The sequence below is a fragment of the Herpailurus yagouaroundi genome, unplaced genomic scaffold (assembly GCF_014898765.1).
Source record: "Herpailurus yagouaroundi ecotype Mexico unplaced genomic scaffold, PumYag 184, whole genome shotgun sequence".
In the NCBI taxonomy this organism is placed as follows: domain Eukaryota; kingdom Metazoa; phylum Chordata; class Mammalia; order Carnivora; family Felidae; genus Herpailurus; species Herpailurus yagouaroundi.
Window position 1 is genome coordinate 21,335,404 of NW_024412415.1, and position 22,669 is coordinate 21,358,072.

General features: G+C 39.6%; 1 protein-coding gene across 3 annotated transcripts in view; it reads right to left on the reverse strand.

Annotated features, from left to right (window-relative positions):
- PRTG (protogenin) overlaps nucleotides 1–14,993 on the reverse strand; it is a 142,003-nt gene extending 127,010 nt beyond the window's left edge. For all 3 annotated transcript variants that reach the window (XM_040492761.1, XM_040492762.1, XM_040492760.1), the window contains exons 1-2: nucleotides 14,751–14,993; nucleotides 12,270–12,572 (exon numbers count right to left, since the gene is read on the reverse strand). In XM_040492761.1, coding sequence (XP_040348695.1) covers nucleotides 12,270–12,572; nucleotides 14,751–14,844 — 397 coding nt within the window. In that variant the 5' untranslated portion in view covers nucleotides 14,845–14,993. The remainder of the gene's footprint in view (nucleotides 1–12,269; nucleotides 12,573–14,750) is intronic.
- Between the last annotated feature and the right edge of the window lie 7,676 nt (nucleotides 14,994–22,669).

Consider the following 22,669-nt stretch of genomic DNA (forward strand, 5'->3'; position numbering starts at 1 on the left):
GTCATGGGATCGAGCTCTGCATCCAGCTTTGTGCTGAGCATGGAGCCTGCTTAAGATTCTCTCTCTCTCCTTCTGCCCCTTTCCCTTGCTTGTGCTCTCTTAATAAAAAAAATAATAATAAAAACAAGGGATGAATAGTCTCTTCAGTGAACAGTGCTGGGACAACTGGATTTCCACATGCAAAAGTGTGAAGTTGGATTCCTACCACTGGATTTGGCAATGGATTCTTGGGTATAACAAAGCACAAGCAACAAAAGAAAAAATAAATTGGATTTAATAAAAATTAAAAACTTTGTGCATCAAAGGACATTAACCAGAAAGTGATCAAAAAAGTGAAATGACAAAATACAGAATTGGAGAAAATATGTGCAAATCATAAAAGTGATAAGGGTTTAATATCCAGAATATGTAAAACAAACAAACAAAAACTACTACAACCCAACAACAAAAAAATCAACCTACTTTTAAAAAAGGGCAGTAGATACTTCTCCAAAAAAAAATTTACAAATGGCCAATAAATACACGAAAAGATCACTAGTCATTAGTGAAATGCAAATCAAAGCCACAATGAGATAACACTTCACATTTACTATAGGATAATGATAATAATAATAAGAAGAAAAATAACAAGTATTGGTGAGGCCATGGAAAAACTAAATCCCTTGCACATTAGTGGTGGGAATATAAAATGGTGCAGGGACTATGGAAAACTGTTAGGTGGCTCCCCAAAAGGTTAAATGTAGAATTACCATATAATCTAGCAATTCCACTCCTAGGCATATGCCCAAAAGAAGTGAAAACAGGCACTCAGATAATTGTATGCCCATGTTCACTGCAGAATTCCTTACAAGAGCTAAAAGAAGGAACAATCCAATTGTTCATCAACAGATGACTAGACTAATATAATGCGGTGCATCATACAATGGAATCTTATTCAACCATGAAAATGAAGTACTGATACATGCTACAACATGGATGAACCTTGAAAATATTATGCTAAGTGAAAGAAACCAGACACAAAACTCCACAAACTGTACAATTCTATTTTTATGATACATCCAGAATAGGCAAACCCAGAGAGAGAAATTAGATTAGTGGTTCCAGGGTGTAGGTGAAGGGACAACCGGGAGGTGTGGGGTTTCTTTTTGGGGTGATGAATATATTCTTGAATTAGACGGTGGTGACAGATGCATAAAACCCAAAGAATAATAAACACTTTCAAAAGATGAAATTTGTGATCTATGCATTCTAGCTCAATAAAACTGCTACTAAAAAAATTTCCATGCTACACATAGGCTATCACTATGCCCATCTTTCCAGGAGATAATAATAATGACACATAATCAACCATATATTTAAATCTCAACCTTTTTTTTTCTTTTTTAAGTGTTTATTTATTTTGAGAGAGAGGGAGTGTGTGTGTGAGAGAGACAGAGAGCAGGGGAGAGAGAGAGAGAGAGAAGAGAAGGAGAGAGAGAATCCCAAGTAGGCTCCACACTGTCAGCACAGAGCGCAACTCAGGGCTGGATCTCACAAACCATGAGATCATGACCTGAGCTGAAATCAAAAGTCAGATACTTAACCAATTGAGCCACCAGACACCCCAAATCTCAACCTTTTGACTATGAAAGAGCCTCACTCCATTGGAGGTTATTTAAAAATACATTGAAAACCACTGCTTTAGCTCAAACTTCCATTTGTACAAATATATCAACAACTGCCAAACTTCTAAAAGGACTGGAAGTCAATCTCACTGCACTGAGGTTACACACAGGAAAAGAAATTCCATGAAGCGTTACAGGACATTTTAAATAGAAACACATTAGTGATTTTATTTCAAAATTGCCTATTTACTACATCACCATCAACAACAAAACCTTATACAAATACAGTAGTAAAGGGTGAGTTGTGCATTGATAGTCATACTTTTCTTTTTTTGAGAGAGACTCAGCCGTTCGGGCACCCCAAGTCATACTTTGTTTTTTTCAGTCATACTTAAAAAAAAAAAGTTTATTTATTTATTTTTGAGAGAAAGAGGATACACAAGCACAAAAGAGTGTGAGCAGGGGAGGGGCAGAGAGACAAGGGGAGAGAGAGTATCTCAAGTAGGCCCCGTGCTGTCAACACAGAGCCAGACAGAGCTGGATCTCATGAACCACAAGATAAAGACCTGAGCCTAAACCAAGAGTTGAACACTTCACCAACTAAGCCATCCAGGCACCCCAAAGTCACACTTTCAAAATAAATATTAAGAAATTAAAGAAGTGTCTTTAATCTCAGGGTCAGTTCCATTACCATTCTCTTTTCTATATTCCGGACTAGATGAAATATATTTGAATATAGAAGGATACATTTCCACATAATACATAGGATAAAATTTTTTAAAAATGTTTACTTATTTTTGAGAGACAGAGCAAGAACAGGAGAGGGGAGAGAGAGAGAGGGAGACACATTATCCAAAGCAGGCTCCAGGCTCTGAGCTGTCAGCACAGAGCCCGACACAGGGCTCAAACCCATGATCCGTGAGATCATGACCTGAGCCAAAGTCGGAACGCTTAACCAACTGAGCCACACAGGGGTCCCAGAAAATCTTTAACTTAAACGCTGCAAATTCATGACTAGACTCTAAGCAAACCTGAGCTCTGGTCCCAGATCTAGCATCTGTACCCCTGGGCAAGGTACTCCTTCCAACTTCATAATCCTTATTGGCGAAATAGAAATTTCTATGACTACAAGTTTGATCTTAACTCATGTTGAAGGAACGCTAAATGATACCGCAAGACAAATTAGGGAGCAAGGACTTTCTACTGACTATAGGTTTCAGAAAATCTTATCTCTTCAAAATGCTCATGGCCAGTATCTTAACAAGTCTTTAAAAGTTTGGAAATCAGTAGAAAAATAATAATGTACTTTCTCTTGGTCTTTCATTCCATTTTTTAAAAATGTCATTCCCTTCTGAAAATTGTTTAACAGGGCAAAACTTCTGATTGTCAGCTTCTTTTTGTCCTGAGAAGAGTCAATTCTAGTATAAGAAATCAGTCACTTCTCTACTGACCAACTGTGGATTCACTTGTAATTTCTCAGTGTACCATTTCCTAAGCAGTAAAATTCTCTCCCTAAATATCATAGCTTCCAAGCAGACATCTGGTGGACTGAAAATTAAACTTAAATTTCACCAAGTTTCTCCTACTGGTATACTACCTTTCATATATTATCACAGATTTCTAAAAATGTGGCAAATCATCCAGGTAAAGATCCTTGCAGGTTTTGAAGAAATCGTATTCCATCACTGGGATAACTTTAATAATATTCTGGTGAAACTTTTTGGTAATCTTGCTGCTTTACTGAGGTTGATCCCTCAAGTAAAATTATGATAAAAGTATTACTAGGACAGCATGGAACATATAAAAATGAGCTTTATTTAACATACAAAACATATGTTAAGCATATGTTTCTTGAACACATAAAAAATGAGATTTATTTTTAAAAACCAGTAAATATATTTAACTGTTAAAATTATTTTTAAAAAGTTGTCATCTCTCTTTTAAAAAGAAATACCAAAACAGCAATACCAACATCAAAGCATTTTTTTCTTATTATGTGTTCACTTTGAGGTCAATATTTTAATTGGAGTTACTTTAAATCCAATCAGAGGGACTCAAGCTAACTCAGTTTGAAGGCTGGGGGAAAAATTAAACCTTATCATTCTTAATAGGAATTGGTGGTGGGTGGGAGGAGGCAGCATAATCTATTTCTACTAAAACACTAATATACTAGCAAATCTGTTAAGATGAAACTAGCACTATTTTTTTTAAAACAGAGTCAATAAATATCAGAATACACTACTAATTGTTAGCAAAACCAGACACATTTGTGAAGTTACATCTTTCATATACTATGCCAACCTTCAAAGGGCCCAACTATTCTGAACTGCCCACTGCCAAAGTAACTTATTTTTCTATAAAATAAATACTTAAAAAATGTACTTAAAAATAGTACTATTAAAAATAGTACTTAAAAATAGTACTAATTCAAATGAATCAGTATTGGTTTAAGACTCCCCCCACCCACCAAAACAGATTCCCCTATGATTCATGGCAAGACTATGAATTCTTAAAAGTACTAAGTTAAATAATGGTCAAGCTGTTTTAATTTTCTCTCAATGACTTAAATCATTCTCTTACAACGTATGATTGGTCTCAGTCTTGTAAAAAATATAATTTATTGGCCATTTACTTAGAATTACAATAACCGAATTAAAAAAATAAGAGTACTGTGTTGCTCAACATACATCCCCCCCTCCTTTTTTTCCCCCAACTACCCAGTTTTACATATAGACAGGTAGGGATCAGAATGATTAAGTGGTTTGTCTACAGTCATATAAGTCACCAGCAATGGAGAAGAAATAAACGATTGGTTCTTTGGTCTTTTGTCCTGCTTTTCCACCACTGCTCTGAGCAACTGAACTGAAAAATATAGCAGCAGGGGGACACTTGGGTGGGTAGTCAGTTAAGCATCTGACTCTTGATTTCAGCTCAAGTCATGATCTCACGGTTTGTGGGATTGAGCCCTGCGGCACGCTCTGCACTGATAGCATGGAGCCTGCTTGGGATTTTCTCTCTCTCAAAAATAAGTACATAAATATTAAAAAAATAAAGTTAGAACCAAGCTTGCTTGGTTCATTTCAAATCTATAGCATTAAGAATATTTACAAGTTATTGGCACCTGTCAACTTCATAGTTTCTTTATGAAATGACTACAAGAATAAGAAAACAAGAACTGAAGAACACCAAAATTCTATTTTGACATGAATATTATTTTCCTTAAACATAAGGGAATGTGCACTTTTCTCTTCTAACTTGAACTGATGATTTGTTCTACTCCAAGTACTTTTTTTGGAGTAGAACACACAAAGCTAATGTTCAGCCATCCTTGCTCAGCACTAGAGCCACTCATGAAAAGATTATGCTCCCTCCTTCATCCACCTCAATGGCCACTTGGGCAACCAGTGGCTACTGGCCCTACAACTGACCAACTGCATACAGCAATATTAACTAGCATAAATAGCTAACCAAAACGAAAGCCAAACACAAAGAGTGATACTTTGAGAAAGATGCAGAGTATGAAATCCCCACCCACTGCTATTAAGTAATCTAAAACAAGTACTTCATAATAACCACTCAAAAATTGCCTGCAACTTTCTGTGTGCTAGTTAACATACTATTGTGTCTAATTATTTTCCCTTTACTTACCCTTGATTCCCTCTCAAGACACTACCATCTTTACATCATTATCTAGAGAAAGTTAAATTGTTTCTGCCCAAAGTCAGTCTCTGGCACTGTTGAGTCAGCTGAAAAGACTTCTGTTCACCATTCACTCAAAGAACCACCTACCACACAGCAAATGTTATTCTCTGGGCTGTTAACCTCATACAGTTTTACTTGTGTCCATGCAGATCATCACAAAAGATGTTTTTTAAATATTTACCACACATGGAGATTTATCGTATTTTTTCAACTACCATGCCCAGCACATCAAGAAAATAAAATGCACTGAATAAACAGGGTTCACTGCAATTTGCATTTACTCTTTGACTAGATATCCTCAAGAAAAGATCTAAATACTACAATCAAAATGAATGGACCTATAGAAGAGTGAAGTCTTAATAGCAGACTTAAATGTACCTTGTGTGAATAAGGAATGGAGAGACGACATCACTCACACTCAGACAAAAAATGACCCAAACACATTTTTCTTAATCAAGCTTCCTTCACAGTACTTAAAAATAGTAACTACTTCTTCAATCAATAAATTTAGCGCTGTTAACACCCCAAAAAAGTAGATTATCAAGCATAAAACAGACACCATTAAAATAAGTAATGGCCCAGTATCACTTGGAAAGTTTTCCACCTCTGTCAGAAACATCAGTAGTTCTCAACCAGGGGTGGTTTTGCTTCCCACAACGCGTTTTTTGTTTTTCACAACTGGGAAGGGGTGCTGCTGGCATCTGGTATGCACAGACCAGGGATGCTGATGTACATCCTACATTGCGTAAGGCAGCTTCCGCAATGAAGAATTACCTAGCCCCAAATGTCAATCGCACCAAAGCTGAGAAACCCTGAGAAATGCAATCCACAGGAAATACAGTATCTTTTTTGTTGTTATTGTTTTTTAAGGTTGGTGGAGTGAAAGATCCATTTTGAGTAGTACCAAAAAGACCACAAAAAAATACAAAGGCCATTGTGGAGGATCACTCCAAAAGAATATGATTTAGAGAAAGTAGTCTATATAAAGCAGCATCATTAAAAACACACACACAAAAACGATCACACTATTCTAAACTGGGATTTACTATCATTTCATAAAGTGAATCTTTAAAAGAAAATTTCCCTTCCATCAGTCCCTTAGAAATAAGCCCAGTGAGGATACAAGTTTGAAACCAGAACCCTGATAATGATTGTATTCTCCAATAGTCACTTGATTAATCCAATCACAAATGCTAAAGCAATACATACATACATATACATACACAAATACACACAAACATGCATAAAGGGCAAACCCTCCAGAAACTGAAAGAATAAACATTTTTAAGTCATGCCTTTTGCTCAGCCTATAAGAATTTTGCTTTTAAAGCTCATCAAAAGCAGTTTCTGAGAACCAGAGGTGAAAAAAAGAAAAAAAGGAATGTAAAAGTCAGGAAAGTATTTGTCAGATTAGTGTCTGAGACCTTTGTGAAGATGACACCTTTATTCTCTGCAATACATATCCCTGAAGCGATTCACTTGGCTACAGAATTACAGCCACTGAAGGTAAGTTAGTACATTTTTACCTTTTTTGCAACTGCTGGCTGTGAGACTGCTATGTGCAGACTATCATGTTAAGGCAACTGCCAATATTTATTGTTCAGTGATCACAACTGTGTCTTCTTCTTACTCTCTTATTTACCAAATTTAAATGATGATTTAAAAAAATGCTTTACTAAAGAGTCTGGACAATCAGAAGTATTAAAATAGTCTTGACTGAAACTGAAAACTTAAGCTGGGGTACAATTTTTAAGTTTTCTCTTAAAACATCTCCATAACCACAGCTGTTCTTAAAATTCAAGTATGATCCTCAACAAAATGTCCAACATTATTATTTTTCATATAAATAGAAAATGCCAATTTAGTATGTGCTGCCAAAGTGAGCACAGAAAATGCCAATTTAAAAGCTGAAAGTAATCAATCCTAAGTGAGCAAATCTGCCTATGAGAGAGAAAAATCACCTCTCAAAATTGTAGCTAGGAATATTAGGCTTTTCCAAAAAGTAACCTCAAATACATTTATTTATTAATTGAAATACTCCTTCAACCTAACACCTTGCTTAAAAGATTTGGTTGTTTTTTGTGTTTTGTTTGTTTTTTTGTTGTTGTTCTTTGGTTTTTTGGTGTTCTTTTAAATTGCTTTGGACTCCATCAATAGGCCCAGCTGTTAAATTCAGGAGCAATGACAACAAATCCCTTGGCAAACAACAGCTGAGAGTGAGACCCTTTCTTTAGAATAATCAGAGATAGCTGACAAAAGAGGGCATACCAAATGCCCTTGCAAAGTTCCATTAAGAGGCTGGACAGAAATAAAATAAACAAACTTATATACATCTTAAAGCAAATCATAATTATACCCCTTAATGGATCCTGCTTGGTTATAAAATTTTAAATCCAACAACTTTGAACAACAGTGAGATAGTGTTACAGGTTTCTGAACATGAGAAATGATCCTCACTAATCAAGTGCAAAGTGGGAAAAACTGGTTCCATTACCCAGCGATTATCAGGTACCTGATAAACCTTTTAAGTAGACAGACTTAAAGAACTAAGTGTCATGGTATATAAGCCTGTAGAACTCTATGTGCTTTTCTCTGTTTGAAGCAATTTTAAGATGGTCAAATCTTAAGTTAAACATACACTTCTGAACTATCACCGCTTCTCTTTAAAGACCTCGGATCCCAGAAAGCATCATGTAAACCTTACCTACAGTGTTGGTAGATTGTTCTCTCTCAATACCTCAGTTCTGTCTTATTTTTCTGAAATCAAATGACCTTTACTTTTGCTACTACTCTTGAATTAGAGCTTGAAGTGAATTGCACACATGTAAGAGAAGCTCTACCCTTTACAGCACCTACAAATCTCAATAAAAAGTAACAATGTAGCAAAAAGCTTCATCTTGGGTTCCTGATCATTAATAAAATCCAAAATGTAGGCTAACACTCTCTCAGTGCTTATCTTTCTCTTTTCAACCACCCACCTTTTTTTTTTTAAATGTGAATCATTAAATGTTCTCAATATGTCTGAACTCATTTCAACATCAACTTTGGGTTATAATTTATGTATTACTCTTCAAAACAGAAATCACACTCATAGAACAGTTTTTCATTAATCTAACAAGAACAACACCAAAAAAACTCTCAAGGTCATCTCCATTTAAATTGAAGTGATAAACATTTTATCCATGGAAAACAAACTACATCCTTTTAAAAGAAATCACTATTGCCATGTAAAGGTATAGAAACAGACCATCTTCCCCCTCCTCCACCCCAACTTTGTAGATGCCAAAACTAACCTCAAAATTTTGAAAAAAAAAACCCATAAAGTTACAATACTATGGTCTTCCAGCTACAAATACTCACTTTAAAATTTTTCACCCATGTGAACAGTCCTGAAATACCTAAGAAATATAAACCAGCTTTATGTTCTCTTTCCCTCTATCCAAAGACTTCAATTTCCACCTTTTATGGAAAGGAAATAAACAACTAGCTTCCTGTTCAATCACTAGCTTACAGCCAGTCTTTTACACATCACAGAACACAACCCGCCTCCTCCTTTACTTCTCTCAAATGTCTCTTCTCTTATCTTCATTTAAACTTGTTGAAATATGAGACCATTTTACAACACTAATGCTTTCCTATGAAATTTATCTTACTTTAATGTTAAGAATGCAAGAAACATCAAAATGCCCACAGATTATTTCTTACTACTAAAATATTTAAATTAAGTTATTTAGAGTGAAGATTTAGCACCCGTGAAAGTGAAAATTCGATTTGCCAAAAGCTAAAAACACTGAAATTTATAGGAAACCGCTTAATCCTCTGTTCTTGCTTTGCATACAACCAGAAAAAGGGCCTCCCACACATTCCCCTTTCTATTCTAATTTCATGAAAATGTAAAACAGCTAAAATGCCTATCCATAAAAAGGATTATCTTTTTAAAAAACCTAAATATTACTTTAACCCTATACTTTCCTTTAAAAATGGGATGCCTTAGAAAAACTAAGACAAATTCTTTTGTGCTTGGATGAACAACAGGAAAGCAAGCCTCCAGGCCTTTGGGGAGGAACGTTGTCCCTGCAGCCAGCTCTGATGTGCTTGGGAGATAAGGCTCCATAGTGACACTTAAGGAAAGGCCTGTTCACATTTGAATTTCTGCATTCCTCAAGAACAATTCATGGCAATAACTAACTTTGCAGAAGAGCTACATGAAAGCTTTGGCCAATGAATGAGGGTCATCTGCTCTTTATCACAAGGGTAAACCTCATCCTGGCCAGTTTCTAACCTTTTAACCCTGTGAATTCCTAATTTACACATGAATAATGGAATTCTTGCCTAGAGTGCAACTTTCAGCTTCTAGTTCCTAAGTTTAGAAACCAACACTTGATTGCCCGTGTGTTAAAAATCTAAACTTGTGCAGATTAAAGTTTTAGAGTTTCAGACGCTATATTATTACACTTCTGAGCCAAAAGATATGCTTTGCTGACAAATCTTTGATTAGAAAATAAAAAGAACACACTTGCACCCTGCTGCTATCAATAACTAGGAGAACTAGCTTAAAAAAAAAAAAAAGCAAAACAGAATGTCCATTTAATGCCTATCCTCTTCCTGTTTAATATGTATAACGTCTTTACTCTGAACATAGGATAAAGTCATTTGAGCCCACATCACTGGACATTGCTTCTTAAATATCAAAACTAACTTTGTGAATTCAGAATCTCTAAGAAGTCTCAAATTTCTAAAAGGAAATCTAAAACCACTATGCATGCATTAATTTTAAATCTGTAATACTGAATGCAATGTCCTAGCAAAATACCTCCGCAGAGTTAAATAAAATGTGTGCCTATGAAGTGTGGTCCCTGTAACTGACTACAGTTGACATTTAACAGCAAAGCAAAGTTCTACATAGTTTCACTAGAAAGGTTTTTTTCCCCTATTCATTATATGAAAACAACCTCACTACAACAGCTTTCAAAATGATTCACATCTAATATTTATTATCCATTATTTTTTACAAAGTTACAAAAATCAAAAGATGCTCAAAAAGCCAGCACTAAATTTGTTTCACTGTTAATAACACTCACTATGCTATTCAGACTTCAAAGCTGTGTGTGTGTTCAAGGTACTTCTCGGTGCCCTAGAATTTTTTTTTTTTTTGTCAGGCTTCTAAGGAGGTCCTGGAAATAGTGTGTGGTCATGATAAATGCTTCATCCTTTCAAGGCCCATCTGCCTCCCTCCACCTTTCTATCCTGTTCCTCTCCTCTCCAGGAAAGAAATACAAGCTACAGCTCCTGAGGATGAAACATTTTCCACAACACTGAAAAGGTGAAAAATTTACAACTCAATAGAACAACTTTATGTTACACAAAAATTAAATCAACCAAACATAAGCATAAAAAGCACATTGTCCTGAAAACAGCACAGTACAGAAAAAAACATCACTCAACAACAAAATGATTACTGGCCACTGATTATGGAAAACAAAAGAGAAAGTTTATCAGAAATTCTGAGCTTTTTGCTACTCTGGGGAGGGGCTAAAATTAGAAACTCTTCTACTTTTCTGACATATTTCAATATAAACATACTTGCTTGCAACTTATTTTCTACAGTTAATCATTATTGCACAAGTAAAATAAATACTAATACAACGGTAGCATATACATTGCCATACAATATTATGGCATAGTGAGTCACCTAGAAAACCCCTGCCAATACCTCCCTAAATTTCAACTGTGTAGGCCCTGAAGAAACTAGTTCCTTAAGATTAAGTTTTTATCTTAAGAGCTCCCTCTTCCTATTGTTCATCCTGTAAATGATCAATTTGTTGGTGTAGCACAAAAATCTATCTTTTGTGGATCAACAAAAGAATGTAGCTAGGATGCCTGTAAAAACTGTTTTGTTTTTTTTTAACGTTTATTTATTTTTTTGGGACAGAGAGAGACAGAGCATGAATGGGGGAGGGGCAGAGAGAGAGGGAGACACAGAATCAGAAACAGGGTCCAGGCTCCGAGCCATCAGCCCAGAGCCCGACGCGGGGCTCGAACTCACGGACCGCGAGATCGTGACCTGGCTGAAGTCGGACGCTTAACCGACTGCGCCACCCAGGCGCCCCTGTAAAAACTGTTTTTAAGATACAGTTGTTATTTTAAGATTTACACTGCCTATTGTCATTTTGAGTGCTGCATGTTAGATCCCCTGAGAAGGTGGAAAGCCTCAGTGGGAACAAGGAGATCCCCGTCTATCCTACGCCCATCTTTACACCCAACATATCAGGTCAGATACCAACCACTGGATCACTTGGACAAATGGCTGATCTGATGGAGCTGTTCATACAAAGGAAATCATTAGACAGCAAACTTTATGACAAGTGGAATAAAGGGGGCAAGATCTGGTTTAAATCCATTAAGCATAATATGGAAATGGCCTTAACCTCTTTCTTTCCCAGCAGAAAAAGACTAGGAATACTTCAAAGGCTTGAACATTACTGGCCAATGCCCTCTCTACAATTAAAAAGCAACATGAGTGATCTTAAAGCACTCGGAGAAATGGAAGGTTGGGCTTTAAGAAAGATTTAGCACTCAAGGGCCATCTATGAAGCAGGAAGATTTGCTTGTGATTTTTAAATTTTAACTATTAATTTACGAAAGATGAGATTTTAGAACTTTTGCTGTTTTAGCCAAACTTTTACAACCAACTCTTCCCATAATGTCAGACACTTAAATTTATATAAAGCCACTTCTACAGACTTAGGTGTTCTAAACCTAACCTGACTTTTGTTCTTAATCACTCATCCAAATTTATTTATTTTTTCTCAAATTTTTCTGCATGCTTTAGTTAGCATCAACTACTACTCCAGGTAATTGTTAATGTTTGTGTGATTTTCAGGGTTAGCACATAGTGTATCAAAAATATCATCAAAATGTAGCCGTGAAAAGTGTCAAACAACGAAGACTTTAAATACTTACTTGACAACGTAAGATGTGCTTTTTGACTAAGAATGGCTCCATATTTGTTCACTGCCAAGCACTGATAAAATCCTTCATCAGACTGCTCTCCTCGCTTGCCTTCCACTTCACTGATGTATAACGAGCCGTTAGAGAGGACCTGGATCCGTTTATTTTCAGACACTTTTGCTCCATTTTTCAACCATGTGACCTTAATGGGAACTTCTCCATGAGCCTGGCAATCTAAAACGACTGGGTCCTTTCTTGTGACAGTTACATCCTGTGGTTCTTTTATAAAAAACAGTTCACTAAAGCACCACACTCCTATAAGGAAAAAGGGGGGGGCATATCCAGAATTATAGGTATAAAATCATTTCTTAACACACAATGGTAACACACGTATGCAGGGTGTAACATGACAAAGTTTAACAAACCACATTAGTTACCTTCTAAATACCTTAATAAACCAATCTAAGCTTCAGCAAACCATTTCGACAAATCAGAAAATCACCTTTTACATCCACTCTAAAAGCATAGGGAAGATTTCATGATCTTCTCTGCCTTGTAAGAATCGTGTTCTCAAGTTCCTTGCTAGAGTATCAAAATCATCAGGAAAGCACAAGCTGTTTGCTACTTTTACAAGCTTGTCAAAAAGATCTTGAACAGAGTAAGTCGTAAAAGTCTAATTTTACAAGAAATCATTAGCAAAACTCCAACTCTGTGAACAAGCAAGTTTATTTCCTTGTCCCTTGAAGTGTTTTGGACCCCTTGGCACCTACTCCTTTGGGAAGTACGTTTATCTTTTGTGACAAATTACAAGTTTGCATCTTTATATCTGTCCTTTTACAGCAAAGACTCTATCTCCTCTCCTTGAAAGAGAACCATTTACTTACTATCTGCAGAGTAAGGTAGGTATTTAATGGACGGTCAACTTTGAAATATTGGTAACTCTTGGTGATTGTACTCAGGGGGTGATCGGATTAGAAAACTTTTATTTCTTTTTATTCTTTCTTTCTTTCTTTCTTTCTTTATAGAACCACCAACTGCTGGAAAAAAGTGCGTGACTAATTGGTCCTAACAGTCTAACAGGGATAGGAGATTGCTTAATCAACCAATACACATTTTTATGAGAAGAGGAAAGCCTTCATCCTAAGCATACACACTGTCCCTGCCAGAAGGCATGCAATGACCACCTAATACCCTGTCACCTCTTGCATTCGGTGCAAAGGCCAGCTAAAGTCTGGCATATTGCTTGGGGAGTGTTAGGAGTTTTGGGACATTCAATCTTCCTTCTGATGTTCTGAATCCATGATTACAAATTCCCGGGATTGATCTGTTTCTCATCAAGGCAGGTCCTCGGGAAACTTACACACTAGTCACGCTCCCACGCTACGGCTGCGGACCTCTAACGTATGCCTGGGATTACTCGAGCAACCCTAACAGCCCGGCGCTTCGAGGACCGCTCCGGAAGGCGCCCATTGTGTTTCCGAGTCACATCTGACTTTGATCCTTTTTTCGTGTTAACAAAAACTAATTCGTCCAGAGAAGAGGAAAGTCCGGGGGTTTGTAACCTGTACCCGTTCTCCTGAACATCTCTCCTCCCCGTCTCCTGCAACCACCACATCCACTTTACATTTTTATCTCTTTGAGGGTAAACCAACACAGACACAAACGAGAAAAATTAGTTCATCCAAGTTTGCACAAGGCTAACCTGGAGTTTGGAGGAATCTTCACGTTCGTACACACTTCAGGCCCTGCCCCAAAACACCTGGCTACAAGGGGTGGGGTGTGTGTGTGTGTGTCGGGGGGGGGGGGGACTCTTTAAATACCTTCCTCCCCTCCAGAGCAGAAATCAGCCACGCACCTTCCAACACTCTTGTCTTTCCAATTCCACCCCTCCTGTCTCCTCTCTTGATCTGGATCCTGGAAAATGGGGGCACTCGGGGCGCTGACCTGGACGCTGAGTTCACCCATTTTTTCCCCTAGCCCTAAAACGTGGAGGAAACCCCACTGCAAAAAGGGGAAGCCGCGAGAAACCGCGGCGCCCCCTGCGTGGCAAGGCTGCCACTAAGGAAACAATATAAATAAAGCCACGTGCGCCGCGGCCCGGGCGGGCGGCGCGGAACTGCGGCTGGTAGCGGACGCTGGGACGCGGCCGGAGCCCGGACAATGGCGCGAGGAGAAAGGGGGATGAGTGGACAGCGGGCGCCACGGCCCTACAGCCTGCGGCTCAGGGAGCGCTGCGAGGAGGGGCGTGTGCCAGGAGAGTCGCCCACAGCTCTGCCCGCGCGCCCCCGCAGCGCCCGCGAGCCGCTCGCGCCTCCAACAGGGGCTCCCGACTGGCTGCAGGGAGAGGGCAGGATCCGGTGGTCAGCGCACCGCGGAGGACCCCGCCGCTCCCCCAACACCCCCACCCCCCGCCCCGGTTTCCTCTTTCCCCAGCCCACTCGCGCCTGCTCCAACCCCACAGGCGCAGAGACACGCAAAAGAAAGCGCTCCCACCTGGACCGGAGCCGAGGAGCAGCAGGAGCAGGAGCGCGCGGAGCAGCATCCCTGGCGGTCGCAGCCCGGCGAGGGGTCGCAGAGAAGGCGCCATTCAGCTGGGCTGCGCGGGCATGCTCCCCGGCCGCCCTGCAGCCGCTGTCCTCCTGCCGGCCCCCGCCTCCGGGCTCTCCCCGCGCCGCGGCTGGACGCGCGCAGCCTGGCTTCCCGCTCGGGGTCCGGCGTGGCGTGGCACTGCGCGGCCGGCGGCGGGTGTCTGTGGTCTCGGCGAGGCCGGCGCACGGACACCCGCTCGCGGGGGGGGGGGGGGGGGGGGGACCCGAGAGTCCGGCCTGGGGGCGGAGTGAGGCGGCGGCTGGAGGGGGCGGGGGCGGCGGAGTGGACAGCGCCGCCGCTGCCGGCCTGGGACTACTTTCTACATCTGGCCCCTGGTCTGGGGACCGCGAGGTCGGTGCGGCCGGCGGATGGAGACGGCAGGAGGGGGTCAGTGGCGGCCCTGTCGCTGCCCCGCGGGGAGGGGGCGGGCCCCGCCGGACAATGCACCTGGGGGTCAAGCCCCGGCTGAGGGTCTCCGGCCGCGGCCCCGCCCCCCTGCCTGCCCGCCACCGTCGAAGACAGAGCCACAAAGGCCAAGCGTCGAGGTCCGGCCATCCCCCGGGGCCCCTCTCCCGCCCGCTTGTTTAGGATTCGGGGAAAGAGGAGGCGGGTGGGGGGAGGGATGGTGTTGAGAGACGTGGAAAGGCCGGAGACTTTTCCCCTGATGGCCCCCTGCCCATCCCCCTCCTTCCCTCACACGCCGAGGCCCTGTGGAGGGAAAACTGACTATTCCCACTTCGGAGATTTGTTAGCTCAACTGGAGGCATCTCCGGGTGCTAAACCCCATTTGGGGATGGCTTTTACCCTCCCTGCCCCCATCAGATGCAGCACTGGCTTAAAACATCTCCGAAGAGTACCCTGAAATGAATAATTAACCTTTTAGGGAGACGTTTTACTATCTGTATCTCAAGTTAGTCAAGTCCTTTAATTCGTGAGAACGGTGAATACAAAAGGCCTGTCCTAAAAGTTGAGGCGAGATCGAGAGATTTCTAGATTCTCTGGGCTTGCCTTGGGGGACTAGGCTTTCCATAGACTACCTGGTTAGAAGTTAAACTGACCAGGAAAGACACAAATATTATTAATGTGTTCACATCTCTTAGAATTAAGGATAACAAGAGGAGTTAAAAGGTACATTTAAAAATGTAATCAGGTTGCTAAACATATGTGGATCATAGAGAGCATTTCCATGTGGATTAGCACTTGCTAATCCAAAATTAAATCTGTGGCACATGATGAGGGCACAGGCTAAAAGCTAACCTTAATGAAATCTGCAGACAGAAATCTAGCTTTTGTCACTAAGACACCAACACACTGCCTATAGCATGTTCCCCAAATCCTCCTTATGAAAAAAAGGGGGCGGGGGAGGATCAACAGTTTTAGAACATCTGCTGGGAGGGCAGCACTACCTTCCCCGGAAGCTTTCTATAATAAGGATCAGCCTGTTTAACAATTTTTAACCCGTGTAAAACAGTAATACCCTTGACTATACTGCCTGCAAAACCTAACTAATAATTTAGATGAATTTAGAACTATTTCTAAGCATCAGAGTAAAGGTTCGTGGAAAGGGAAAAGTGTTTAGAGGTAATAAAACGAAATACTTGCAAGGATGTTTTAAATATCTGAAATTTACACAAATTTACATGATACCTTAACTGTGTGTGGCTAAATTGTCTAATTGTATGACATTCTTCCTCTTGACTCCCCCTTCTCCCAGTTTCCTTTCAATTGACCCCAAGTGCTCATATTTCCTGCATAAGAATTGCTAATAAGATGCTTTTATACTCTCTTTCTTGACTAAATCAGAAGTATAAAGGCTGGGGTGGGGAGAGATAAGCTAAAAAGCAGGGGGAGAACTTTTTTTTTTTTAAAAACTGCCACTTTGCCTTCCTTTTAACATTTTAATTGATCATAGAGGCCTTTGATTCTTATAGGATGGCTTTGCACCTTGAGTTGCATTGGAGAAGAACATAGCATTGCATCCAATATGAAATAAAATATGTGATATGTGTCACACACACACACACACACACACACACACACACACAATGTAATGAGATTGAACAACCCTATGGAACTTTTCTGATATATTTACTGTCCCGTGTTAGGTGGTAATAAACTTACTCTGATGATGTAATTATAGTATATTATGTAAAATTTGCAGAATACCCAAGGTCACTCATTAGATAGTTGTAGCTGGGAGTCAGAATTCATGTGCTTTGATTTGTTTGTTGCCCTTTCTACTATATAATCCTTTCTGCCTTTAAACTTTTTTTTTCTTTTTCTTTTCTTCCTACTTTTTTCTTTGTTTGTTTTTTAACACCTATTTCTGTTGGCTTCAGAATTTATAGCATAATTCTTTAAATAACACAGTACATGTCTTCTCAGACAGGTACATTTTCCTTCCTGTATAACACTTGTCTTATATCACGTACCAGGCTGCATATACTACTTAAGGGTTTCTTACAGAGTTCTCGAGTGCTCCACAGATTCCAGCACAGTACCTTGCATTGATGAAAAACATGCTTTTTGCTGTCTCGCAGACTAGAGTTCAAATTTCAGCATTACATAGACAAGTCATTTATTGTTTCAGATTTCATCTATTTAAGGGAAATAAGTATAATACCAATGGGCTGCTGTGATATAATCCATGGAAAGTAACTGTGCATAGCTCCAAAAATGATTGTAATTATTATTTAGTAAGTAAATATTCCCACTAGTGATTAATCTTTGTCCTTTCAAAGTGGGCTTAATTTTTGAATATTCAAGTTTTTAAGAGTCAAATCTGATTAATTTGTTTGGTGATTATACTGATGGCGACTCCAGTGACTTCCTTCAAAAGTTCCTAAATTTGTCCCAAAAGAGATAGGAAGTGCCTTGGTATTTAATCTCCCAAAGTTTCCTGCTTGAAGGATAAATCTCGTTGAGATAAACAACTACCTTTTGCTCTCACATTCTGAAACAAGAACAATTATTTTCAGGCTGAAAAGAGTAGAGCCAAATATTTGAGAACTGAAACATGAGGGTAAGTCAAAAAAAAAAAAAAAAAAAAAGGATTGGTGTTTCATTAAGTAAATTCAAGTCAGCTGGCCCAACTTTGGTGGTGGGGGAGAGGGGGGAATCACATAACTTTGCCCATCAAATTATGGAGTTATACCAAATGATCTTTAAACCCTCTGATGTCTGCATATTTTCTGATTCCATGAAATCCTAGGACCATTTATGTATGTTTATGAAGCACGGAGAATGAGAAAAGACAGCAAAAGTCTATAGTTGTTCAACTTTTAACAAATATTTATTGAGCTCCTACTATGTTGATTAGAAGACCAGGCCTGGGATAATGATCACATGCTATGATTGTCTCATGATTTTAGAAATCACTCAGTGCTGATGAGCTTAATTTTTGCCATTAGAAACATTCTGAAATGGACTATTTTATTATTTTTAATGTTTATTTTTGAGAGAGAAAAAGAGAGTGTGAGTGGGGGAGGAGCTGAGAGAGGGAGACACAGAATCCGAAGCAGGCTCCAGTCTCCAAGCTGTCATCAGTCGGCACAGAACCCGACACAGGGCTGGAACCCACGAACCGCGAGATCATGACCTTAGCCAAAGTTGGACGCTTAAGTGACTGAGCCACCCAGGTACCCCATGAAATGGACTATGTTAAGAGAGAGTGGTAACTATTTGTGGAATTATAAAATGGTATAGCTGCTATGGAAAATGGTATTGAGTTTCCTTAAAAAATTAAAAATAGAACTTATAATATGATCCAGGAATCCTACTTTCAGGGGTGTATCAAAAGAATTGAAAATAGGATCTTGAGGAATTATTTGCACACCCACATTCATTGCAGCGTTATTCACAATAGCCAAGCTGTGGCAGCAACCAAAATGTGCATCAACAGATAAATGGAAAAAGAAAATGTGGTACATACATATATATGTGATGGAATATTTTTCAGCCCTAAAAAAGAAGTCCTGTCATATGCTACAACATGGATGAACCCTGAAGACATTATGCTAGGTGAAATAAGCCAATCATGAAAAGACAAATAATGCATGATTCCACTAACATGAAGTATATAAAATAACCAAACGGGGGTGTCTGGCTGGCTTAGTTAGTGGAGCATGTGAGGCTTGATCTCAGGGTCATGAGTTTGAACCCTACATTGAGTATAGAGATTCCTAAAAGTAAATAAAAAAAAAAAAACTGTAAAGTAATCAAACTCATAGAAACAGAAAGAGGAATGATGGTTGCCAGGGGCTAGAGGAGGAGGAAATGGAGTTGTGGTTCAATAGGCATGAAGTTTCAGTTACATAAGATAAAAATGTTCTAGAGATCTGTTATACATATAGTTAACAGTATTTTACTTCTTACTTAAAATTGTTAAGAATAAATTTATATTATGTGGGGGTATTTTTACGACAATAAAAAAATGAGGGTTGTAAATGCATAAGGGAGGCAGTGGTGGTGACAAGGCAGAAGCCCACATTTGCTAAGAATACATATATCAAGGTAGGTCAAGAAAAAAGGAAAAGTAAAACACATCTTGATTTCAACAAGATATCTGAGCACCCATATCTCATGATATTGGAAAAATACTAGTTGGATATTAAAAGGGATTATGCAAAATCACATTTGTTTGAAGATCTACTCATTCCTACTCAAGGGCTCCATGTTGTCAGCTTTCTCCCAGAAATCTTTTAAAATCTGTCTCCACTCAATATCTCCTGTTACTGGCCATGTTTTAGCTCTCAGTACCTCTCACCTGAGCCATTGCAGTAGAATGGGCTCTCAAAAGACTTCTCCTAACTCTTCCAATCTTTCCATGTTCCAATTAATTTGTATGGTGACTACCAGGTTAACTTGCCTGTGATCAAGTTTTTCTTCTGATCAAAAAACTTTCACTGCCCCCTCATTGCCTGTAAAAACCACAGTGTTCATTAAATAACAAATGCCTTAATCCTAATGGCCCCCTGATCTGGCCTCAGCCTACCATTACAACTTTAGAGCCAATCTTTTCTTAAATGTATTCAACATTCAGGCCAAAGTGAAACTTCTGATGATTACCTAATAGCACTTGAGTTGCCCTGACTATGAGCCTTTGCAGAACCTCTTCCCTGAACCTAGAGTACTTTCTTTACCCTCACCCCCATCCTGTATTGAGAGCCTTCTAAATTTTATCTATATTTTCAGGCACAGCACAGATGTTATTTTGTCTTAAACCTTATGGTATTTTTGTGGCATGTAACTTATACATATTTAATCACTAACATTTTGAGGGCACAAATTATATCTGATTCATCTTTGTGTTCCTTAAAGTGAGAAAGACACTGACTTGCAGTTAAGAGGAACTGAATAGATATTTGTTCACTGAAGAAATAATACATTACTATACTGAAATATTAATTAAATAGATGGAAAGCAATTGAAAGGAAGTTCTTGGAGAGACTAGTGTAAAGTCCAGTATTTGGAAATGAACTTTTCTAGTCTACATTTACTATCATTGGCTTGGATTAAAATACAGAGGACATATTTATGTGAATTTGTATGTAAAACAATGCATAACCAATAAGTTGCTTGATAGAATGAAAAGTTTTCTATACTTCATAGTTGTCTCACATGGAAACTAAGAAAAGAGGTCCTGGGGGACTCTTTGGTGAAGATTTGTTGCTAGTTATTAGTTACTGGAGCAGCAGAGTGGAAACAGGAGCCAGGAGTAACTCATAAGGCACCAGCACTGAGGTGGTCATTCCAGGGCAGGAAAGGGGAGGTGATCAAGGGTTTGTGACAAAAGAGAGCACAAGACATTTAGAACTGAATCCAAGAGCACTGGACATCCCCTTGGATATATACCAGCAATGAGAAAACTCTTAAAGGAACTGCTGAGGACTGACCATATTCATTCATTTAGCAAAGTACAGAGGATTCGGTGTGTTCTAGGCACTGATAGATGTCGCAGATAAGAAAAGTTACAAGAAAAGTATGTAGATACTGAATATTGTGATAAAGTGCAATATTTGGGATAATTTGAGAGCAGAGTTTAAGAAATGTATACCCCTACAGGGAGATGAAATGGGAAGGAAGGGAGCATACTACCGAGAAGTATGAAGGATCTCAGATTTTACTCTGCTAACAGGTTAGCCTGCTACCATGTTGTGAATACTGGTAAAAGACACAAAATTCCTGTCAGAGATGAAGGACAGTTTATTACTCATGGCAATAGCAGTAGCCAAAGTACCAGCAATTTTGCATCAGTTCCCTAAGCCACAAACTCCACAGGGCTGTATAAACAGGACCAAATGTCACCTGCATATACAGTAGGTTGTATTACAGAGGAATCCTTAACTTAAGAAACCCAAACCTCGGGACATCTGGGTGGCTCAGTCGGTTAAGTGTCTGACTTTGGCCCAGGTCATGATCTCGTGGTCTGTGAGTTCGAGCCCCACATAGGGCTCTCTGTTGTCAGCCCAGAGCCTGCTTGGGGTCCTCTGTGCCCCTCGCTCTCTGCCCCTCCCTCACTGGTTCTCTCTATCTCTCAAAATAAATAAATAAACTTTTAAAAAAAAGTAAAACTGTCTTCCAAGAAAATTTAAGTATATTAAAAAAAAAAAAAAAGAAAGAAACCCAAATCTTATAATGGGCAGTAAGCATGCCTCTCCTTTATCCCAGAGAGACACTCTGTCTTCCTCAGCTATTTACTATACCAACATCCTTGAAGAGACAGGCCAGAACCAAGTGTAGGTGGTGTCTCTCTTGCAAGCTGTCCTCTCTTGTGCAGAAATGTGAGAGAACCATGAAGAATTTTCTCCCAACACATGCTTCACATAGGAGCTGATATCTGTGGTGAATGTTGAGGATGAGCAGAAGTTTTCTAGTTGGACTGGATTGTGGTTACCCTTCCAGGGAGAAAAGTATGAATATGGCATTGAAGTATGCAAGTTTAAGATATATTCAGGAAACCATAGGTAGGTCTTTCAATTGCCACAGTGGTGAGTGGAGGGAAGAGAGGCAGGGCCATGTCCAAAGAGGCCTCATGCCATGCTAAGGAGCTTGAACTTGCAGGCCATGATTTCCCAAAGGCTGCCCTTTGGACAGTTGCCTGTAGTACACTCTTTGCTATCCACTCTGTGCCAGGCACTTTAGCAATTTTATCTCAATCTTCATAACTAGATAGGCTTGGTAATGCTATCCTCATTTTTCAGAAGAGCAGAGGCTCAGGGAGGTTAAGTAGCTTAGTCTGGTTCACACAGCATGTACACGACACAAGCATGATGCTCCCCCAAGTCTACTTGACTCAGATCCTCAGTCATAGAACTCTGAGTGTCCTGTGAAAAGTTGAAGAGAGAGAGAAGTGGTAGCAGAAGGTGGACAGATAGAACTATTAACAGATTCTACCAAGATAATTTTTTTTTTTTTTGTAAGTAGGCTCCACACCCAGTGCAGGCTTGAATTTATGACCCTGAGATCAAGACCTGAGCTGAGGTCAAGAGTTGGACTCCTAGCCAGCTGAGCCACCCAGATGCCCCACAAGATAATTTTTATTAGCCAGGAGTTGCTTCTATATTTCATATGTTCTGAAATGACACCGCTCACTGGTTCTTGCTGGCACACTTTCCATTCTCCTATCACTGTCTAAGACTACCACCTGTTTTTCTCCTCTGCATGGACCAGCAAACCACAGACAACTGGTAGAGCTGGGCTATGTATGGTGGGTGAGAAACATTTCTTTTGTTTTTTAAACAGCATGGAACTTAACTGAAATAAACACAAACTCCTATTTTTTGGTTAGTTTAATTGCATTTGATGGACAGGAGTCAGAGTTG